General features: G+C 47.5%; 1 protein-coding gene across 1 annotated transcript; it reads left to right on the top strand.

Annotated features, from left to right (window-relative positions):
• Positions 1–218: 218 nt before the first annotated feature.
• TIMM44 (translocase of inner mitochondrial membrane 44) lies at positions 219–20,266 on the top strand. Its single transcript, XM_065858582.2, is given in 15 exon segments — positions 219–870; positions 872–932; positions 935–1,105; positions 2,760–2,864; positions 3,343–3,513; positions 4,585–4,665; positions 5,755–5,904; positions 6,702–6,841; positions 7,078–7,163; positions 8,903–8,995; positions 9,340–9,464; positions 11,380–11,430; positions 12,842–12,931; positions 14,175–14,285; positions 18,982–20,266. Coding segments are annotated over 15 exon segments (1,689 nt in total). The 5' UTR covers positions 219–736; the 3' UTR covers positions 19,102–20,266.
• Positions 20,267–21,724: the final 1,458 nt, after the last annotated feature.

The raw sequence follows: 21,724 nt of genomic DNA, 5'->3' as shown, positions 1-21,724 counted from the left end.
GAGAGGCTGAGGGAGCTGGGCTTGTTCAGTCTGGAGAAGAGGAGGCTTAGAGCTGAGCTCAGCACTCTCTAGAACGACCTGAAGGGCAGTTCTAGCCAGGGGGGATTGGGCTCTTCTCCCAGGCACTCAGCAATAGGACAAGGGGGCATGGGCTTCAACTCTGCCAGGGGAAATTGAGGCTGGAGATCAGAAAGCAATTCTGTGCAGAGAGAGTGGTCAGCATTGGAATGGCTGCCCAGGGAGGTGCTGGACTCACCGGCCCTGGAGGTTTTGAAACTGAGATTGGCCATGGCACTTAGTGCCATGATCTGGTCAATGGGCTGGAGTTGGACCAAGGCTTGGACTGGATGAGCTCTGAGGGCTTTTCCAACCCAGTGGATTCTGTAGTGTAGGAAATAAATATCCCACCTTGGGCTCTTACTCCTCCCTGTCAGCATCAAGATAACAAACTCTCAGAAACACCTTCTGTGTGTTTCAGACCATCCATTTTTACTATTGCCTCTTGCTTTTACAGTTAAGAAAGTCGCCTGTAAGAGGTTCCTACCCTTTCCTTCTTACCCCTCAGTAACAACCCTGGAAAGGGTTGTGGGATGAAAACTCCGTTGTAGTTCGTAATTATTTATATTACATTTTGCAAATAATGAACTGTAAACTGAACCTCAAACCAGCCTTGTTACTGCAGAAAGCGTACTGAGGAAACACGGGCTGCTGCCGCTGGAGGGAGCACGAGGAGCAGATGCTTGGGATTTTGTATTTTGGAGGAGAAAAAAAAGATCTTGTTGCATTTTACTTCACAATAAAAACGTCGTTAAAACGTTGCTGGCGTTTCCTTGTGGGAGGCCGGGCCCTCGCCGGCAGGATGGGGCTTTACCGGGCGGCACGGCGATGCTGGGGGCGTGTTTTACCTCCCGGGTCCCGCACCTCGATGCTCTGGGGGGGTTTGACCTCCCCGGTGCCGCCCCCGGTCCCGGTTCCTTCTCCAGTCCCCGCTCCTTCTCCCGCCACGTGGCCGCGGGCGGCGCGCACGAGTGACGTCACTGCGCGGCGCCGCACGAAGGTGACACGCCGGGCGGGCAAGATGGCGGCTGCGGGCGGAGGCTGCCGGGTGAGTGACGGCTGCACCGGGGCTGTGGCGGTTTAACGGCGCTGTGACGGCTGCACCGGGGCTGTGGCGGTTTAACGGCGCTGTGACGGCTCCACCGGGGCGCCTTGGGGCTGCGGTGGGGCGGCGGGAGGCAGCTGGGCGTGCTGCGAGAGGGCTGAGCGCCTCGGCGGGGCCGGGCCCGGTGCTGGTTCGCTCCCTTCTCACCGGTTCAGATTCAGTGGTTTTCTGTGGGAAAAAAAAACAACACCAAACGTGCTGCGTGTAACTGTGAGGAGAGAAAATACTCCAGAACAGTTTAGCACGTAGCACAGCTCATTAGCGCGGTAATTGAGGGCAAAAAGCTCCTCTCAGGGAGGTTACTGCAGTAACCAGCCTCAGGATCTCGTTTTTGCAAGTAATAGGGTTTATAGTTCTTCAAAGAAAGCACAAAAAGAAAAAAGTATTTAAATATTGTCAACATTAAATGTAATGGCTCATTATTTTATCTGTTCCTTAATAGGGAAATCAGTGAAGGGTCTGCAGTAAAGATTTTTCACTAGAAATAAGACTACCACCCCTCTAAGGCATTTACCAGTCAATATCTGCAGCCAAACAGAACTTCTCATCAGAACAGACACGCAGAAAGATCCAAATTTACATTCAGAACAGTAACAGCTCGGTGGCTGCTGAGGTACCGGAGCTGCGGGGGCTGTGACCCGCGGTCCTGGGGCTGCTCTGCCCCTCAGTGTCCCCGCTTGCCCGGTGTCCCCAACAAGGGACAGCCCGGAGCGCTCCGGGACCTCCCAGCGCCTTCCCAGAGCAGCTCCCCCTTGGCCTCCTGTGAGCTTTTCATGTGAACATGAAGTTCTTCCCCTCAGTCGAGCAGGTGAACCGATGCGTGGACTGAACGCAAAGGTTCTGCCTTTACAGGTCACTTTGTAACCTGACGTGCTCGGAGGTGGTTGATCCTCTGTGCCTAAAGCTGAACATGGGATTAAGCATCTCTGTGTGTTTTGGGCAAGAGCTGCAATCGGTTAAATCCAGCAGACGGCCTGGCCCAAGTTCTAATGATGTTCTAGGAGTTAAGAGAACTGTTTAAGTTATGCGTTTAACATCTAGGTTGTTCTTGCTTGCTTCAAAGCCTGGCCTAAGCGCTGACTTGGGCAGCAAGGTTTAAAGATAGGCTGTGGGTAGCATTTCCTTTCTTGATATCGACTTGATACTTTAATCTAGTGGAATTTAGTGGTAGGTACAGAGGCAATAAATAGGAGGGAGCCAGATTTCACTGATGTGAGTTAATAGAAGTGTAGAAACCACTGAATTAATGCAACGGGGGCCAGCAGGACGTACGGGACAGTTAAGCCATTCCTTCTTCTCAGAAGTCTGGATTTAGCTTGTGGTGTTTGGCAGTGCCATCACTGAAGCCCCAGGACCAGACAGTGCAGCTCTTTACAAAACCCTTTAAACACCAAGGAGCTTGATAAAGAGGTGGACACATTGTTAGTTTGGACACAGAATTAAATATTCTCAGTGTTTCTTCTCAGCCTTCTTGGCAGCACTTGTGTATTCCCATGAAAACCAGTGAATATTGTCTGTTTGCAGCGTTCTTTCCTCCTTGGCTCTCTGAGATCGCCGCTGTGTTTCGCACTAACCCGATGTTGCGTTTTCATTGCAGAAATGTCTCCTCAGCGGCGTATGGCTCATATCCAGCAGATACCCCGTCCCTGCGCTGCACGGGCGCACGTTCAGAGTGAGCAGACCTGTTTCAGAGCTCCAGCAGGTTGGTGAACCGCTGCATTTTTTCTATTTCAAACCAAAAGTGATTTCCTGATAGATCGCTGATCTACTGCATGTCAGTGTGTTTCTGAGAAGCATCGGTTGTAGGTCGAAAAATTCCACTTAAGGTGTATCTGATGAATTCAAGGATTTTCATAGTAGCTGAGTCCGAGTGAGAGAGTTCAGGAGTGATGCTCTGGTAACTTCATCTACATCATTTATGCCTGAACTAACCTGTGCAGTTAAACTTCCCCTGGAGAAGCATCTTTTTTAATGTCTGTATGGATGTACTCCATGGGGCATTAGATACATTTTGGCAATCGGGGGAAGCTACTTCTTTTTCAAGTGAGCTGGTTGTTTTTTACGACATTTAATTTCATTAGAAGTGACTCAGTGCTTGGCTTAAGTAAATCTACCAGCTTTGATGCTCATTTTAAATTAATGTCTCTTTGCATTCTACAACCTGTAATGATTTTCTTTAGTCTAGATGCTACTCTTCTGGAGGAAGAAAGGGATTTATATCGGGTTTTGTGGAGAATATCAAACAGGAATTAGCAAAAAACAAGGAGATGAAAGAAAGTATTAAAAAATTCCGCGATGAAGCCAGAAAGCTGGAAGAATCCGACGCGCTTCGAGAAGCAAGGAGGAAATACGTGAGTCTTCCTCATGAATCCCTTTGATGTTTTTATTTTCAGCCACCGAGCTGTTATTGCCTCTGTAGCTACCACTAAATTCCACTAGATTAAAGTATTAAGCCAATATCGAGAAAGGAAACGCTACCCACAGCCTATCTTTAAACCCTGCTGCCCAAGTCAGCGCTTAGGCCAGGCTTTGAAGCAAGCAAGAACAACCTAGATGTTAAACGCATAACTTAAACACCTCTATTAACTGCAAGAACAGCATTAGAACTTGGGCCAGGCCGTCTGCTGGATTTAACCGATTGCAGCTCTTGCCCAAAACACACAGAGATGCTTAATCCCACGTTCAGCTTAGGGCACAGAGGATCAACCACCTCTGGAACACATCAGGCTACAAAGTGACTTGTAAAGGCAGAACCTTTGCGTTCAGTCCACGCATCGGTTCACCTGCTCGACTGAGGGGAAGAACTTCATGTTCACATGAAAAGCTCACAGGAGGCCAAGGGGGAGCTGCTCTGGGAAGGCGCTGGGAGGTCCCGGAGCGCTCCGGGCTGTCCCTTGTTGGGGACACCGGGCAAGCGGGGACACTGAGGGGCAGAGCAGCCCCAGGACCACGGGTCACAGCCCCCGCAGCTCCGGTACCTCAGCAGCCACCGAGCTGTTACTGTTCTGAATGTAAATTTGGATCTTTCTGCGTGTCTGTTTTGATGAGAAGTTCTGTTTGGCTGCTGATATTGACTGGTAAATGCCTTAGAGGGGTGGTAGTTTTGTTTTTAGTGAAAAATCTTTACTGCAGACCCTTCACTGATTTCCCTATTAAGGAACAGATAAAATAATGAGCCATTAAATTTAACGTTGGCAGTATTTAAATACTTTTTTCTTTGCGCTTTCTTTGAAGAACTATAAACCCTATTACTTGCAGAAACGAGATGCTGAGGCTGGTTACTGCAGTAACCTCCCTGAGAGGAGCTTTTTTGCCCTCAATTACCGCGCTAATGAGCTGTGCTGAGTGCTAAACTGTTCTGGAGTATTTTCTGTCCTCACAGTTACACGCAGCATGTTTGGTGTTGTTTTTTTTTCCCACAGAAAACAATTGAATCTGAAACAGTGAAGACCTCAGAAGTGATTAAAAAGAAACTCGAAGAAATAACTGGTACAGTGAAAGAGGTAAATCCCAGCTGTGGAGGAACCATCCCCTAAGGCAGTTTTGTGTTTTGTCTGCGTTTGAATTATCACCCCTTTTTCCTTGGTGAACGGTGGTTACTATTGCAAAGGTGATCACAATTTTCATTCTTTAAGGCAAGAGTTATTAACAAAGTTGCTGCAATAATGTATGAGAAATATCTTACTCAGTGTGTTGGGGAGCAACCTATTAGAGAGCAGTGTAGGGGAAAGGGACCTGGGGGTCCTGGGAACAGCAGGGTGAGCATGAGCCAGCACTGGGCCCTTGTGGCCAGGAAGGCCAATGGTGCCTGGGGTGGGTTAGAAAGGGGTGGTCAGTAGGTCAGAGAGGTTCTCCTGCCCCTCTGCTCTGCCCTGGGGAGACCACACCTGGAATCTTGTGTCCAGTTGTGGCCCCTCAGTTCCAGAAGGGCAGGGAACTGCTGGAGAGAGTCCAGCGCAGCCACCAAGATGCTGAAGGGAGTGGAGCATCTCCCGTGTGAGGAAAGGCTGAGGGAGCTGGGGCTCTGGAGCTGGACAAAAGGAGACTGAGCAGCTATTCGGTGTGCCCCACAATTCCGCTCAGATTTGGAGACTGGAGGTGCTCCATTTGACCAGCTACTGGCACAGTCCTTTTCACCCCTTACGTAAAGATCCTGACTTTGTAATCACAACCCAAGTGGTGTCAATGAAAACGGTGGATTGAGAAAAGCATTTCAAGATTTGCATAGCGGAGAAATGTCTCAATCTCTTCCATACCTTAACTTTCGAAGCACCTTTTGGCTGGAGTATTTTAACTCTGCATCATTGCTCCTTCTCTTTGATGTCAAGAAAAAGAAACGTTTTTAGAAATCTATGGGTAGCAGCTCTTACAAATGCGTGTGGTCCTGCGAGTAGCCAAATTTGTTCTGCACAGAGGTGTTGGGTGATGCTGCAGTGTCCCGGTAAATCTCCGCTGTACGTTCACCTTAGCTTTGGTTACTCTTGCGTGTGTGATAGGACATGTTTAGCATTCACAAAAAGGAGTTACTCAAAATAAATTTTCACACATTTCACCCGAAACAACGTTTTCTTTCCTTTTGTCTTTTGTGGCAGAGTTTGGATGAAGTAAGTAAGAGCGATATTGGCCGGAAGATAAAGGAAGGTGTGGAAGAAGCGGCGAAAACGGCGAAGCAGTCTGCGGAAACAGTGACAAAAGGAGGGGAGAAATTAGGCAGGACTGCAGCCTTCAAAGCTCTTTCTCAGGTCCGTACATCCTGTGCCTCTTTAGGACCCAGCGCTGCGGGCGCAGCTCGTTAACACAGAAATTACCTGCGACTTTGTGCCGAGTGTGAAATTCAATGCGAAAATCTTACAGCGAGACCTTGCGAGCCGTTGGAACAAGCTGACACGTTCAGGAGATGTGTTTAGCAGGTCTGGCGTTCGCACAACCACCCCAGAAAAGTGTTACGTCTCGAGCAGCTCAGTTGCGTTCCTGGAAAACTTGGGTGCTGTGTTTGTGGAGCAGGGTAGCACATGTCTTCTGCTGCACCCCAATTTGCTTCCAAGCTGTTTTCTCCATTAGAAGGTGTGGATAAGTCCATAAAACGCGAGGCTCCTTTTTGTTTTGGGGAGAGCAGTGCTTCTATTTAAGCTTGGGCCTAGAACCTGGATTTTATTGACCTTTTAGGTGGCTTTGCAGTTAGTTATTGATTTCTGAAGTTTTTCTTCTCCCTTATAGGAATCATTCTTCCTTTTACCTGGGGCTTGTCATTCTGTCTTGTTGGGGCTGATGTTGCCTTCACTGACTCCATTTATTCCAATTTAAACTCGGTGGAGGTTACGTTACCCATTATCAGCCGACTGTGCCCATAGTTTTTGCTATATGGGTTCATTTTTTTGGGGTTGATTAATAATTAAGGTCTTGGTGTGTTTGTCAACACACAATAAAGACACATTTGCTGAGGGAGGGAGAGAACAACTTGTGGTTTCTTTCTGGTTTTCGGTTCCTTGGAAATGAGGGGGAATGGCGAATTGAACTAATAGTGATATTTTCCTTTCAGGGAGTAGAAACCGTTAAGAAGGAAATAGATGAAAGTGTTTTAGGGCAGACTGGTCCTTACAAACGGCCAGAGCGACTCCGAAAAAGAACAGAATTCTCCGGCGAGAGGATTAAAGAGGAGCGAATATTTGAAGCTAACGAGTACGTATTGAATGGGATTTAGGGCGAATAATTCTGTGTATGATTTAGTAAACCTTTAAATCATAACTATCGGTCAGGGATGGTTAAAACCCAAGTACTGGAGTGAGGATGTGACCTTGTAGAGCAGGTTGGTCTGAGAGCAAATGTCCAGCATAAGCTGATGATACTGAATTTTCTGATAGTGAAACCAGGCACTTATAATCATAATTCTATTATACGTCTTCTGTGCTTTCTAGAGAGGCCATGGGAGTGGTGCTGCATAAAGACTCCAAATGGTATCAGCAGTGGAAAGATTTCAAGGACAACAACGTGGTCTTCAATCGTGAGTGTTCCAAAGCCAAAGGAGTCGCGCGTTATTTTCCCTCTTCTGATTCTCGCTGTGTTGGATCCGATGCCATCTGTGCAACTAGTCTCAACATAATGCAAATCCCAGCCGGCTTTTTGGTGCTGTCGCTGTTGCTGGGAGGTGGTGTGAATGGGACGTGGGCGGAGGTGACAACACCGCAGCTTTTCCAAGCTCCTCCATCTGTGTTTGGACCCTTTCCCCGGTCAGGCGTTGGTTTTGATGATTCTCTGCTCCCGGTAGGCACCAAAACCTGCTTTTGCCATTGCTTAAAGAGAAATGAACTCTTGTTCTTTTCTTCTATGTATTTTTCTTCTGTTCAGCTCTGCTCTGGCACAGGGCACGTGTGCACACATTCAGATCTCTTCTCCCTGACCTTGAGCTTAGAACAAGGAAAAATGTTGGTTTTAGTGAGCTGGTTTCTGTTTTCATCTGCTTAGAACTCAGGGAGGTGTGGGACTTTGTCTCCTCTCTGTTTCTTTTGCAAAACCTAAAAAATGCTGAATATCTGTACCGTGGTGAGTGATTACTTTTGGTAGTTATTTAGACACTTAACGTTTCTGAAAGACATCGAGAAGCCCGAGACCACAATCCTTCAACAAATCAGAAGAATCGCTGCCCTTGACTGCAGGGTTGAGGTGAGGGAAAACCAGACTATAAAAGTGCAATATATAATTAGCTTTGGGTTGTGTTTCTTCCCAACTTCTTATAAAGCGGAGCGCCTTGGGAGTTCTCCAAGAGCAGGTTTTCCATGCCATTTGTTAGCCTTTCCAAGGAGAGATGCTCACAGCAAAAACTCCCCACCTGCTGCCTCCCCAGCTCCTGCGCCATCTGCACCAGCTCTCCGCGTTCTCCACATTTTATGCGTATTTCCGAGGCTCTGCTTTCACATTTCAGGCACCATTGCAGATGTGGTTGCATTGGGCTCTCCCTCTCCCACCTGCACCAACAACACCGTGTAGGTTTTTTTTGGAAGGAGCAAAAGCTTCAGGGCAGGATTCCAAATGTTAATTGACGTTTCGGCAAGAATCTTCCCTGCAGGGCCTGTTATCCTGCAACCACCTTCTGCAGTTCTGGTCCATCTGATCATGTCCAGAGACAGCTAATGAGTTGGTTGAGCCCTTAGTTTGTTGCAACAACGCCTGCTTGCTTAAATTACTTTTATGTTTTAGCTTCACCCCTATTCTTATTTCTACCTTTGAGATTTTGCTTTGCAGGAGTTTTTCTTCCCCATCAGTGACTTCTGTAGTTTGGGGACATGCTTGGCGTGCTTTCTTACCAAGGTTGAGGAGTACATAGAGCTGCTTTAAACTGCATCTTCACTGATGTCATCCTATTCTGTTCAAAATTGGCAAGGCTGAAGGTCTATTATTGATTTCCTCCCCCCTAGTTAAACTTTCTGGTGTTAGTTTCACATCCCGCTCCCTCTTGTAGCAGATTGAATCAGGATTGTGAGCAAGTGTAGTCCAAAAATCTGCATAGAAGGTCTGGAGACCCTTGTAGCTGAAGTCAGAGAAACCATCATTCTTCTGGCGGTTATTGATAGTTAAGAGCTTGGCAGGAAAATGAGGAAAGTAAGTTTGGAAATGGATACTTGTTAATCATCAAAGAGATGTAGAAAAGAACGAGCGGGTTTGATCTGCGACCCGTCGCGTGTTGTTTCCTCAGTCGGGAGCGTCGCGTAAGGACCCTGCTGCTCACATCTCCTCTCCTTTCAGGGTTCTTTGAAATGAAAATGAAGTACGATGAAAGCGACAACGCGTTCATTCGAGCTTCCCGAGCTGTCATGGACAAAGTCACTGACTTAATAGGTAACGTTTCCTTGCTGTTGTGGGAATGCGTCCTTAGCCTGTAGCTCTGTCCTAGTGCCTCTCGGCGCTGCCGTCCTCTGTGTGTTCCCAACCTTTGGGACAAATTCTGGAGCTTTATGGCAATTTGCACGGATCATTATCCAGTATCACGCAGCGTTGCAACCTGCTGCTGGATGCGAAGTGCGGTGCGATGACAAACGCTTGTGTGGGATAAATCTCAAGCCTCACTTAAAGTCTGCAGTTGTTCCCAGGTCGTCCTTCCCTCCGGTATAAAACCAAAGGGCTTTCTCTTGTTTTCTGGCAACAGTTGCTGTGCCACCCGTCTCACTGAGTTGTTTTATTAGGTGGATTGTTCTCGAAGACAGAAATGTCCGAGGTTTTAACAGAGATACTCAAAGTGGATCCATCCTTTGATAAAGATCGTTTTTTAAAGCAATGTGAGCGTGATATAATCCCCAATGTCTTGGAGGTAAGGTGGGGGGAGAGTATGATGCATTTCTTTCACTGTTTTCCTTTACTATAAAGTTTTCTGATGCTACAGTTAGAAGGTGGAGCAGTATTTACTTTTCAATCACCCAGCTTTGCACAGAACATGAGATAACCTTGGGAAAAGGAGTCGGATCCCACGTAACGATTTGATTTAAAACCGTATTTCATAATTTAGTAGCACATTTTCTTTCTTTCTGACCTGGAAAACACCAAACCATCTTCTCCCGTGAGAAATAGCATCAGGGAGATCAGCGTGAAGGAGGCGAATGAGCAGTACTGGGCAAATGCTGATATCGAATATTGATAAGAGAAATAATTTAGTGTGTATGCACTGCTGGATTCTAAGTGATCTGAGACTGCTTGGGAAGAAGAGCAGGTCATGACAGGTGATTCAGTGACAATATTTCAGGCACTCGTCAAGGAACTATGTGGAACTTAATGTTTTAAAGTGTAAAACCACTCAGAGGATAGCACCGATGAAGGATGGGACTTCCGTATAAATGGATATAGTTCTTCTCGCCATAACTCTATGTCAGAAAAGACAGTCAAAGTAGGGGATTTGAAGACGTACGGCAGAAATTGTTTTGAGAGATTCATCTGAGGCTGAAAAAACTGAGACTTGAAGAGAGAAGCAGATGCTAATAGAGAGCAAAGTGTTATTTTCTCATCCTACAACACCGTGCATGATTGTATCTCAAATTCATGCATGCTAATATGCATGTAGAAATATTTATGGTACTCCTAGGCGTGAGGTAGCATTATAGGACAAGTAAAAAATGATTTGATGCTTCCCAGCATCCGAGCTGATGCGCAGTTGTTTTTGTCACTGCTGTCTTTGCAGTGAGCGACTGTGCATCAGACGTGTGGCTGGAACGGTGGTGTCGGCAGTGAAATAATCACAGAATCCCAGAATGTCAGGGGTTGAAGGGGCCTGGAAAGCTCATCCAGTGCAATCCCCCCATGGAGCAGGAACACCCAGCTGAGGTTCCACAGGAAGGGGTCCAGCGGGGTTTGAATGTCTGCAGAGAAGGAGACTCCACAACCTCCCTGGGCAGCCTGGGCCGGGCTCTGACACCCTCACTGAGAAGTTTCTTCTCATATTTAAGTGGAACCTCCTGTGTTCCAGTTTGAACCCATTACCCCTTGTCCTGTCATTGGTTTTCACTGAGAATAGCCTGGCTCCATCCTCCTGACACTGCCCCTTTCCATATTGATCCCCAGGAATGAGTCCCCCCTCAGTCTCCTCTTGTCCAGCTCCAGCGCCCCAGCTCCCTCAGCCTTTCCTCACACGGGAGATGCTCCACTCCCTTCAGCATCTTGGTGGCTGCGCTGGACTCTCCCCAGAGAAAGACAGAACCTGCTTTTCTAATGGTGCCGTGTCACAAATCAAGCTGCAAAAAATGGGCTCTTGACTCTTTGCACAGGAGAGCGGTTTTCAAACTGTAGGCAGCCAGCTTACAGATGCCATCACATGTCAAGATTTCTAGACATTATATTGAAAAACACCCTACCACATTTAGCTGACTTGATTTTGAACTCCAGGCATGTCTTGTCATGAATTCCAGGTGTTTATCACACAGCGGCTTAAAGAGAAGCCCTTGCAGGAGTCGCCGTGTGATTCTTCTGTTCATTCTGTGCCCTGAATTCTTCAGAGCCTTGAAAACTATGGATACAATTCTGGTTTGTTCTCCTGCTTCTCTTAGATCCAGGATTTCTGGCCACTGTCCATTCTGCTGGTTTTTTTTGGCCAGGAAAGTTTAAGATGTTAATTATTGGGAGATTTATGTTCATCTGACTCAGACGTAGGATTTCAAGCATGCTGCTGAAAGTGCTGATAATTTCAGCTCTCTGATATACGAGGTGTTTTAAAGCATTCGTATTTTATTTGATTTTAGGCTCTGATGTCTGGAGAGCTTGACATCCTCAAAGACTGGTGCTATGAAGCGGTAAGTACAGCTACCAAACATGCCCGAAAAGGTTGTTTCTCTCTTGTAAGTGGGTGTTTTGTGCTTTCTTTGCCATCCAGCTCTTTTGTTGTACAAAAACTGGGTTTCTTTTTGTACTGGGATAAGTTTTCAGAATTGGATCCGCTTCTTGAAACGGCGACTGTGAATTGATTGTGATTCGGTGATTGTATTGGCCACTTAACTTTATGAAATCTGATCATTTCCTGACAACATAGGTGGAAATTTGTTCTGCTCTTCACTTTGCTCTGAAATAATTGTGTTGTAGGCAACACACACCCATCCTTGTTCTGCTTCTAAAGAGTTTAACTGCTTTAAGTGAATATTACTGATCACCACCAGAGGGCTGGAAATGCTCACACTGGAAGAGGCTTTTTGAAATTCAATTTGGTGTCTGTTTTTAATTGCGTTTATAACAATATTCCAGTATATAAGAGTAAGATATTTAAAGCAGTATAAAAGTCAAGTTCTTTATTGCTTCTATCAACCTTTGAAATGACACCAGAGAACTCCTCTCAGATCTCTAGAGGATAATAGGAGATTTCTTGCAGTTTATAAGACAAAAAGCAAACCCTTCTAAGCTTGTTGTAGTTGTATATTAAGCTCATAAATCAAGAATCATCTGTAAAATAAGCCAAGGGAGGAGATGGGAGTCGTATTAGAATTCAGGAGATAAAAGGCTCTTGAGCAGAATCATTCCACACACATTAAGTTTGTGCTACTGGTCACTAAAGTGTCGGAATAAAACCACTAAGGCAAAAACTTATTAAAAATGTAAAAAGATGTGGTTCCTCGACCTGCGTCCTCAGAATCCCTGCTCTGTAACTCCAGCTTCGCTGACTTTGCCAGTGACTTCTGTTGGATATTTGCATTTAAAGGCTTGCGTTGAGGGTCAGAAGCTCCAAGGTGGGGAGGCAGGTAGGGGCTCCCTCCTGTTCGTTCCATACCTGCCAAGAATCCGGTGACGATGCTGGAAGCAAATAGAAATTCTCCATCCTCAGCAACTGCTCTTGATGCATAAATAACACAAATAATGATGCGCGTGGCTAAAAGGAGCCAGGAAATGCTGGGCCGCCTCCAGGGCCTGGCTGAATAGTAGGAAAATAGCTTGGTTCCCAGACTGTTTCTCCTCGTCTGCTGTCAAATCGCAGTCTTGGCTATCAGATGCACTCAGTGTACAGATTCTGTTGTGAATCATGGATCTCCTGGCCAGGGGCAATGGGATTTTTAGTGCGAATTTGATTCCGTGAAGCCCAGAGTGTTTAATACCTCACAAGACATACGTGTTCAGCACGCACTTTTCTTTTTGGTGGTTCCCTCTAAGCAGAAAACACCTTTTTCTTTGTGACGGAACAAATTCAAATGTATAACACAAGTTTGTTGCTTCCCTTAGACTTACAGCCAGCTCGCCCATCCGATCCAGCAAGCCAAGGCCATGGGGCTGCAGTTCCACTCCAGGATCCTCGACATCGACAACATCGACGTGAGTGCCCTTTTCTATATTTTTCACCACGGGGGATGAATCTCTTTGTGTTTCAGTTTATAAACTCTTTAAATATTTAACGGAGCAACCGTAGAACAGAGAAAGAATTCCTGTCAAACAAGAGGTTCTCACCTTGAAGTGTTTGTGTTAGTTATTTTTAGCTAGTTCAGTACAATTTCATGTCGAAGGTTCATTTAAAAGCAAGAGGAAGAAGCTTTGGTTGAGGTGCTTTCTTCAGGAAATGTTATTTTTTAAGAGCAGAGTTTCTTTTATTTTTGGTTTCATGGAACAGAGCTTGTTCACATTTCCCAGTGATTTGGGCTTGGAAGAACTGTAAAACTTTCAGAACAATCTTGGGAAAGCTCTTAATACAGGCAAAGTTTTTGGGAAAACACTTTGCAGTAATGCCTGCAGCATCTGTGTTAATAGAGCAGGTACAACCTGATGAAAATAACCAGAGTTAACTAGATTAAAGTAACTCCTCGAGGAGAAGGCAGGATGAGCATGAGCCAGCACTGGGCCCTTGTGGCCAGGAAGCCAATGGTACCTGGGGTGGGTTAGAAGGGGGTGGTCAGTAGGTCAGAGAGGTTCTCCTGCCCCTCTGCTCTGCCCTGGGGAGACCACACCTGGAATCTTGTGTCCAGTTGTGGCCCCTCAGTTCCAGAAGGACAGGGAACTGCTGGAGAGAGTCCAGCGCAGCCACCAAGATGCTGAAGGGAGTGGAGCATCTCCCGTGTGAGGAAAGGCTGAGGGAGCTGGGGCTCTGGAGCTGGACAAGAGGAGACTGAGGGGGGACTCATTCATGGGGATCAATATGGAAAGGGGCAGTGTCAGGAGGATGGAGCCAGGCTCTTCTGGGTGACAACCAGTGACAGGACAAGGGGCAGTAGGTAAAAACTGGAACACAGGAGGTTCCACTTAAATTTGAGAAGAAACTTGTTCCCAATGAGGGTGTCAGAGCCTGGCCCAGGCTGCCCAGGGAGGTTGTGGAGTCTCCTTCTGTGCAGACATTCAAACCCGCCTGGACCCCTTCCTGTGGAACCTCAGCTGGGTGTTCCTGCTCCATGGGGGGATTGCAGTGAATGAGCTTTCCAGGGCCCTTCCAACCCCTGACATTCTGGATTCTGTGAGAAGGTGTGATTATTAGCCCTGTAAAGCCATAGCAATTGTGTTAAATACTTGATGCTTTTACATTAATCCGCAGAAATCGTCTGTTTTCTGATGGAATTTTCTCCCGTTGCAGCTGGCGATGGGGAAGATGATGGAGCAGGGACCAGTTTTAATCATCACTTTTCAAGCTCAGGTCGTGATGGTCATTAAGAACCAGAGCGGGGAGGTGGTGGAAGGTGATCCGGTGAGTGATGCTCATGGTCTGCACATGGTTTCCCTGTTCTTTTCTTTCTCCTTTTCTTTTCATAAAGGGTGCTGTAAGAACAGAGCACAAAGGTGATTGGTAAACAGGGTAGGAGCTGGAGTTATCGATATAATTTGCAGGAAAATCACTGCAAACAACTGGGAACAGAAGTTCGTGTTTTTAGCTGCTGTTTCCCTACACTAATACAAAATACCCTACAGCACCACAAACCTTTCCTTATCAACACTCTCCCGTATCCAGCTGTGTTAAGTTCCATGGTCTAGGGTGGTTTGTGGAGCAGATCTCTGTGGATTCTGCGTTGTGGTTTCGCGCTTAACGCTGCGAGTCCAGCCGGTTGTGCTGTGAGCGATGCTGCACCGAGCCTGTCAGACGAACCACAAAACGCGCTCGTTACGAGAGTTAATGACACAGCCGGCTCGAGGAGCCTGTGTGTTCTCCAAACACCGTTCTCCAGCCGCTCGCTGTCCAGACAGCTCTGCCTCGCAATATTTAAGTAACTTAACGACATATAATGGGGGATATTTGAGATGCTTGGAGCTGGCAGTTTCTAGCAGACTTCTGTTAAAATGAATACATGTGTTTGATAAATATTGGCTTTTTGCAACCGTTCTCTTCAGTCCAGGCTGTAAGTTTCCAAAAAACAGAAAAAAAAGGGACTAATTTTAATGATGGGGCCCATCTGGACTGATTTACAACCTGTCACTTCCACTGCAGGGGAGGAACATCTGATATAGTAATTTCTTGCATTAAATTACCGCATTCCTAGAAGATGGATATTGATGTGATAATTATTGAACAGGATATCAAAGTCTGTTTGCTGCCTGATTTCTCTGGAGCAGCAATAAATCAAGGAGATGCATTAAAATTCTCCACGGGAAACAAAACTTCGGTTTTAATCAAATGTCAGACGCAGGCTGGTGACTGCGATTCGGTGTTAACTGCTGAGCTGCTCCTGCAGAGCGCCGAACAAATGACCTTCTCGGGAAAAGGAGGAACCTCCAGTTGTAAGTTCGCTAAAGAGAAATCACGTGCTTGGAACTGCTGGTGTGTTTTACCTCGTTGCAATGGTTGAAATTCCCGCCGCTGTGATGCAGCCTCGGCCCTGCTGAGATGTGGAGGGGATGTTAACGCTGGGGATCCCCATGGGGTTGTCACCCAGAAGAGCCTGGCTCCATCCTCCAGACACTCCCCCTTTCCATCTTGATCCCCATGAATGAGTCCCCCCTCAGTCTCCTCTTGTCCAGCTCCAGAGCCCCAGCTCCCTCAGCCTTTCCTCACATGGGAGATGCTCCACTCCCTTCAGCATCTTGGTGGCTGCGCTGGACTCTCTCCAGCAGTTCCCTGTCCTTCTGGAGCTGAGGGGCCACAACTGGACACAAGATTCCAGGTGTGGTCTCCCCAGGGCAGAGCAGAGGGGCAGGAGAACCTCTCTGACCTACTGACCACCCCTTCTAACCCACCCCAGGTACCATTGGCTTCCTGGCCACAAGGGCCCAGTGCTGGCTCATGGTCACCCTGCTGTCCCCAGGACCCCCAGGTCCCTTTCCCCTACACTGCTCTCTAATAGGTCATTCCCCAACTTACACTGGAACCTGGGGTTGTTCCTGCCCACATTCAAGACTCTACACTTGCCCTTGTTATATTTCATTAGGTTTTTCCCCACCCAACTCTCCAGCCTGTCCAGGTCTCTGATGGCAGCACAGCTTCCAGTGTCACCACTCCTCCCAGCTTGGTGTCACCAGCAAACTTGCTGACAGTCACTCTATTCCCTCATCCAAATCACTGATGAATATATTGAATAATACAGCCCCAGTACTGACCCCTGAGGCACTGCACTGGATCCAGGCCTCAACTGGACTCATCAGGCAGCACTGAGGAGTCAAGGGGAGCTTTTTAAAGTGAGGACCAGTAGGCAGGATGGTGTTTGTCACAGCAGATCGGGGGATTAAAGGACAAATTTTCGCCTTGCAGGCACGGCCAGGCTAGAAATCAGCCTTCAGGAGTCCAAGTGTTTGCTCTCCTGCTGTGAATATATGCAGCAGCATGCACTGTACATTGAGGATTGAGATGTACCCTATTAATAAGAGCACCAGAAATCTCTCAGCTTTAGAAACGTGGAATTGTGATGTTTCATCACGTCTCGTTTCCCTGCTGAAAGATCCCCAGCAACTCCCAGCTTACCCACCATTCATCCCTTTGTTCCCCGTGTTGAAGAATGTGAACTTATCTGGGTGTAGCAGAGCTTTGATGCAGAAGCGCACGACTAAATTGTGTTTCCTACGCAATCCTGTGAAATGGACTTTGAAAATCACAAAAATCCTACAAATTAAGGTTCTGATGTTCAACCAGTTGTTACCCATTTCATCTTGAGCTTACACTTAGTGTTTTATACTCAGCAAAAGCTCTGTTTGCGTTGCTGTGGATAGTACAACAATGTACGGCCTGTCTTGAGCAGGCAGAAGTTTGGTTTTCGTTCTTTCGTCCCCTCTGTCCTTCTGACACATCCCAAACATCCGCATGACTCAAGGTTTCAGTCACTTTTACCGCTGCTCAGCAGAGCTGAAGCAAGTGAATCTTCTGAAACACTGAGCAAGGAAAAAACAGGCTTTACGTGATATTTCTAAAGCGTTAGGTTTGTAATGACTGGTCTGGGACACAAAGTCTCCCCCCTCACATTTGTGTACCTAAATTATAACTTATAAAGATTCACAGATTCAATCAAAAACGTAGCGGTTAAGTGCACATCTGGGAGCTGAGCCAGCGCACAGTTTGATCCCCCGGCGATACTTGTTATCCGAGGGAGATATTCTCTGCGGTTAATGGTTAAATGATAAAATGGAGATAAGCTTTGATTTGGGTGTGTGACCCCCCAGCAGCGCAGGCTCTGGGCACTGTCCCCTGTGTCACACGGGACCATGGTGACTCTTGGGGGGTTGTTTTCCTAAGTGATGGCCCAGGATGCACTGAGATGTGGCTTTCGTCCTTATTCACTTGGAATTAAACCGCCGGCGTTCTCATTACAGCATCACAGAATGTCAGGGGTTGAAGGGCCCTGGAAAGCTCATCCAGTGCAATCCCCCCATGGAGCAGGAACACCCAGCTGAGGTTCCACAGGAAGGGGTCCAGGCGGGTTTGAATGTCTGCAGAGAAGGAGACTCCACAACCTCCCTGGGCAGCCTGGGCCAGGCTCTGACACCCTCACCCCCAACAAGTTTCTTCTCAAATTTAAGTGGAACCTCCTGTGTTCCAGTTTGCACCCATTGCCCCTTGTCCTGTCACTGGTTGTCACCCAGAAGAGCCTGGCTCCATCCTCCTGACACTGCCCCTTTCCATATTGATCCCCAGGAATGAGTCCCCCCTCAGTCTCCTCTTGTCCAGCTCCAGAGCCCCAGCTCCCTCAGCCTTTCCTCCCACGGGAGATGCTCCACTCCCTTCAGCATCTTGGTGGCTGCGCTGGACTCTCTCCAGCAGTTCCCTGTCCTTCTGGAACTGAGGGGCCACAACTGGACACAAGATTCCAGGTGTGGTCTCCCCAGGGCAGAGCAGAGGGGCAGGAGAACCTCTCTGACCTACTGACCACCCCCTTCTAATCCACCCCAGGATGCGTGCACCAAGGATGGAAAAGTTTATTGTGTTTTTCAGTCTGAAAACCCTGTTTGCCCAGCGAAGGATTGATATCACTTAATTCTGCCCTGCAGAATTAATATCAGTCTGTGGCTAACACTGTGGCTGGACTCGGTATGATCTGATTTTCATTGATAAATTTGGGGTTTTTTTGACTCTCCGTCTCTCAGACCTGATAATGATCATTTGTGGTCAGACTGCAGTGTGAGCGGTACAGATAGAGCCGGGGGGAGGCAGGCAGGTTACACCTAAACCTGATTGAAGGTTACAGAGAGCAGCACAACCAGGTGGCTGAACCCATTTGAAACCAGAAATTTATATTTTAAAAATAAGGTCAAATATTATCAAACTCGGCAGCGGTGCCAGTTAATGTATGTCAGCCAGAGATAACCTGGAAACCTTAATTCTATTTTTCTGAAGTCAAAAGTGAAACGAAGGAATAAACCTAACAGTAGAGTCAATGATACTGTTAAGCGCCGTTCTTTATCAGCACTGGGGAGCACTGGGGATAATCCTGCATCAGTGCTCCAGCGACTGGATGATGCTCTTGAGTTGCTTATATTCACATGATTATTACATATGCATTACAATTTTGGCATACAGTACATCTATACTAAGAAATAATTGATTACGTTAGTTATAATTGTTTAGTTTCTTGTTTACACCTATTAATTGTTAGTTAAATATAAACTAAGCGCTCTGCTTAAACAATGTGTCACTTCATATTCTGTCTCTTGTTGTGCAGAAGGGTCTAAAGCTTGAAAACTATCCCCTCGTTTTGCAGGTGGTCAGAAGGCGTTGATGATGTTACTTGGTTAATGATGGATAGGTCTTTTGTAAGTGAATCACAGTGAACATGAATTCGGCAGCTTCTCTTCAATATTTGTTCCTGAGCGGGATAAGGTTCTAACCACAATGTAGTTTATGTTGCTGGAGTTATCCTTAGTTGGAAGCTTTGGGCTTAGAACCAGGGGGCAAAATCGTGATACAGGAAGCTCTGAGCTTAGGAGGTCGGTGACCACGTGTTTTAACGAGAGGCTTTTCCTTCCAGGACAAGGTTCTGCGGATGCTGTACGTGTGGGCGCTCTGCAGGGACCAGGACGAGCTCAACCCCTACGCTGCCTGGAGGCTGCTGGACGTTTCCTCCTCGAGCACCGAGCAGGTTCTCTGAGCACAACCAGGGCTTTCCTGTTCCTCTCGCCCGGCGCCGCCGCCTCCGGCCGCGCAGCGACTGCTGCCAGATCCATTCCTCTGCACAACACCGGGCCGCTCGGTGCGCCCTCGTTAACACCAACCCCCGTAACGAACTGGACGACGTGGCTGCCTTACGCTTTGCTGTGTAGTACCGCGCTGTAAGTGCGTACGGTGGGTCTCAACGTGAATGCTCTCAGACACTAGCGGCTGCTGTTGGCTCCTCTTTTAATTGTGGTGGAAGGAGGCCGGGTTGGGGTCCCGTGTGTTTCCCAGTGGTGGACAGAGGTGGGTATCGGAGAGGGAGATGTGCCAGGTCTAGTTCCCATCCGCTGTCATCCTCTGGTGGCCTCACAGCATCTCTTAAAATACCTTAAAGGTGCTTTGAAGGCACGTTGTCTCAGCTCACGTACATCTCGCGTTCCGAACTTCACCAGTAAGCCTTCCGGTGCTGCCGTGTCTTGCACTTTACCGAACCAAATACAATCGGGACTTTGCACGACGCATAGTTGGGTTGGGGGTGTTGGAATCATCTCCCGATCAGCTGCAGGGGTGGAGTTTGCTGCCAGTGATAATATTTATATATCCACAGCTTCCCAGAGGGAATATTATCATTTCTGGTGTTCTGTTCAATGTGTCAAGTGCGCACAGCTGTGTTTCTCTGTTGGGTTAATCTGATGGCGATGGGCTCTGAGGAAGCAGGCAGAGGGGTAGAGATGGACAGAATAGCAGCAAATATGTAAATAAAATGCAATAACAGGCAGAACGTCGCCTCTTGTAGCTCAGGTATTATGTGACATGAGAGAAGAGGGTGCAGTTCACACACCTCCTGCGGAACACGCATGGTTTCTTCACCAGATGACTTGTGATGCGGGGGGATGGCACTTGGGGAAGAGCTGCTGGCACACACGGCCTCTGGGGTTTGGGCTTTGCTGGAGGTTCAGGTTGGGGCTGTGATGTGGGTCGATCCATCTGCCTTCTCTTAATGGAAAGTCGGGTTTGCAGGGGGGGAAGAAATCGATCGTGGAATAGGAAATCAAAGCACTGATGTGCTGCCGTGTTCTGCCTGTGCACAAACCGGGCTGATGCAGGACAGCACTTCCTTGACATTATGATTAAAGAGAATAATTGCCAGTTCTTCCTTCTCTTCTGAGTGTCTGGATCGGTTCCTTTGAATGGAAACAGGATTATCTCACAGCCCTTGGGTGAGACATCCACCTTTAGCAGTGTCTTGCGATGAGTGCAACAAATTCGATAGCAGAATCCCCTTTCTCTTAGAAGATGCCCGGAGCTGCTGCCACGCCGGGTGTTCTGCTCCCTCCTCACCACACAGTTTTCTTGCTGCTATGTTTTCCGCTGAAGTGATTTCAGAATGTTTACTCACGTATCTTAAGCACTGGTACACAAACTGAAGATCTGAGCAGGATAAATTCCTCACTGCAGGAATTGCCTATGGAATAAGGAATCCCTCGGAGGCGGTGGGTGCATGTTTGATGCCTCATTTGGTGCAGCTCTTTTTGGGACAGGTCTCATGCAGCATCTGCGCACGGTCTGTGCAGAGACTTATTTATTTGAACATCTGGACCTCAAATACAGTGTTGACACAATGTCTTTGAGATGCTTCTTGAACCTCCTCAGGGATGGGGAACGTCTCATTGCCAAGACCATGCAGAAATTGACTGAAAATAAAGCCTGATCCTGTCCTGCCGTGTCCTCGGGAGCAGTCGCCGATCAGACAGGAGTTGCACCGGCTGGGGTACGTACGTGTAACCTATTAAGATGCTTCTCTGAAGCATGTGCAAAACTTCTGTTATTTAGTGTGCTTTTAACTTATTTTTAACTGATGTCGGGGGCAAAAATGATCTAAATTATAGAATCATAGTACAGTTTGGGTCAAAGGGACCTTCCCAGCTCCCCCAGTGCCCCCCCTGCCATGACAGGGACATCTTCACCAGCTCAGGTTGCTCAGAGCCCGTCCAGCCTGGCCTGGGATGTCTCCAGGGATGGTTCAGCCACCACCTCTCTGGCCAACGTGGGCCAGGCTCTCCCCACCCTCATGGCCAACAATTCCTTCCTCATGTCCAGCCTGAATCTCCCTCCTTTAGTTTAAAACCATCACCCCTTGTCCTGTCACAACAGGCCCTGCCAGGCCTGTCCCCATTAGCAGCTTTTCTCCAGAGATGCGGTGGCACGAAGGTAATTACCAAAACGAGGTTTAAACCATGATGGTCAACCCACATCGCTCTGTACCAGTGGCTGCTGCATCTGCCAGGGCTTCACCATAGTCGGGGTTTGTTGGTGGACTAAGGATTTGGGGTGACTCAGGATTTGGGGTGACGTGGTGCTGAGTCCAGCTCTTGATTTTTCAGCACAACAGGGATGGGATGGAAACCTCTTGCAGGTCATAGGTGTCATCTACATGTGGGAAGGTTGGTTTGTATATTGCTTCATCTTTTTTTAACTCTTGGGCTAATTATCTTGAAATTTGATGAGTTTTTTAAGTCATTACAAGCAGCAATCTCCGGGGAGGCACAGACAGTTTGGATGGAGAGGCAGCGCTCAGCCCGCACGCAGCAGGAAGGGGATTTGAAATGATTTTTAAA

This window comes from Patagioenas fasciata, chromosome 27 (genome assembly GCF_037038585.1).
Source record: "Patagioenas fasciata isolate bPatFas1 chromosome 27, bPatFas1.hap1, whole genome shotgun sequence".
NCBI classification, from domain to species: Eukaryota; Metazoa; Chordata; class Aves; order Columbiformes; family Columbidae; genus Patagioenas; species Patagioenas fasciata.
Note: the sequence above shows the minus strand (reverse complement) of the source record. Positions and strands in the feature narration are given on the sequence as shown.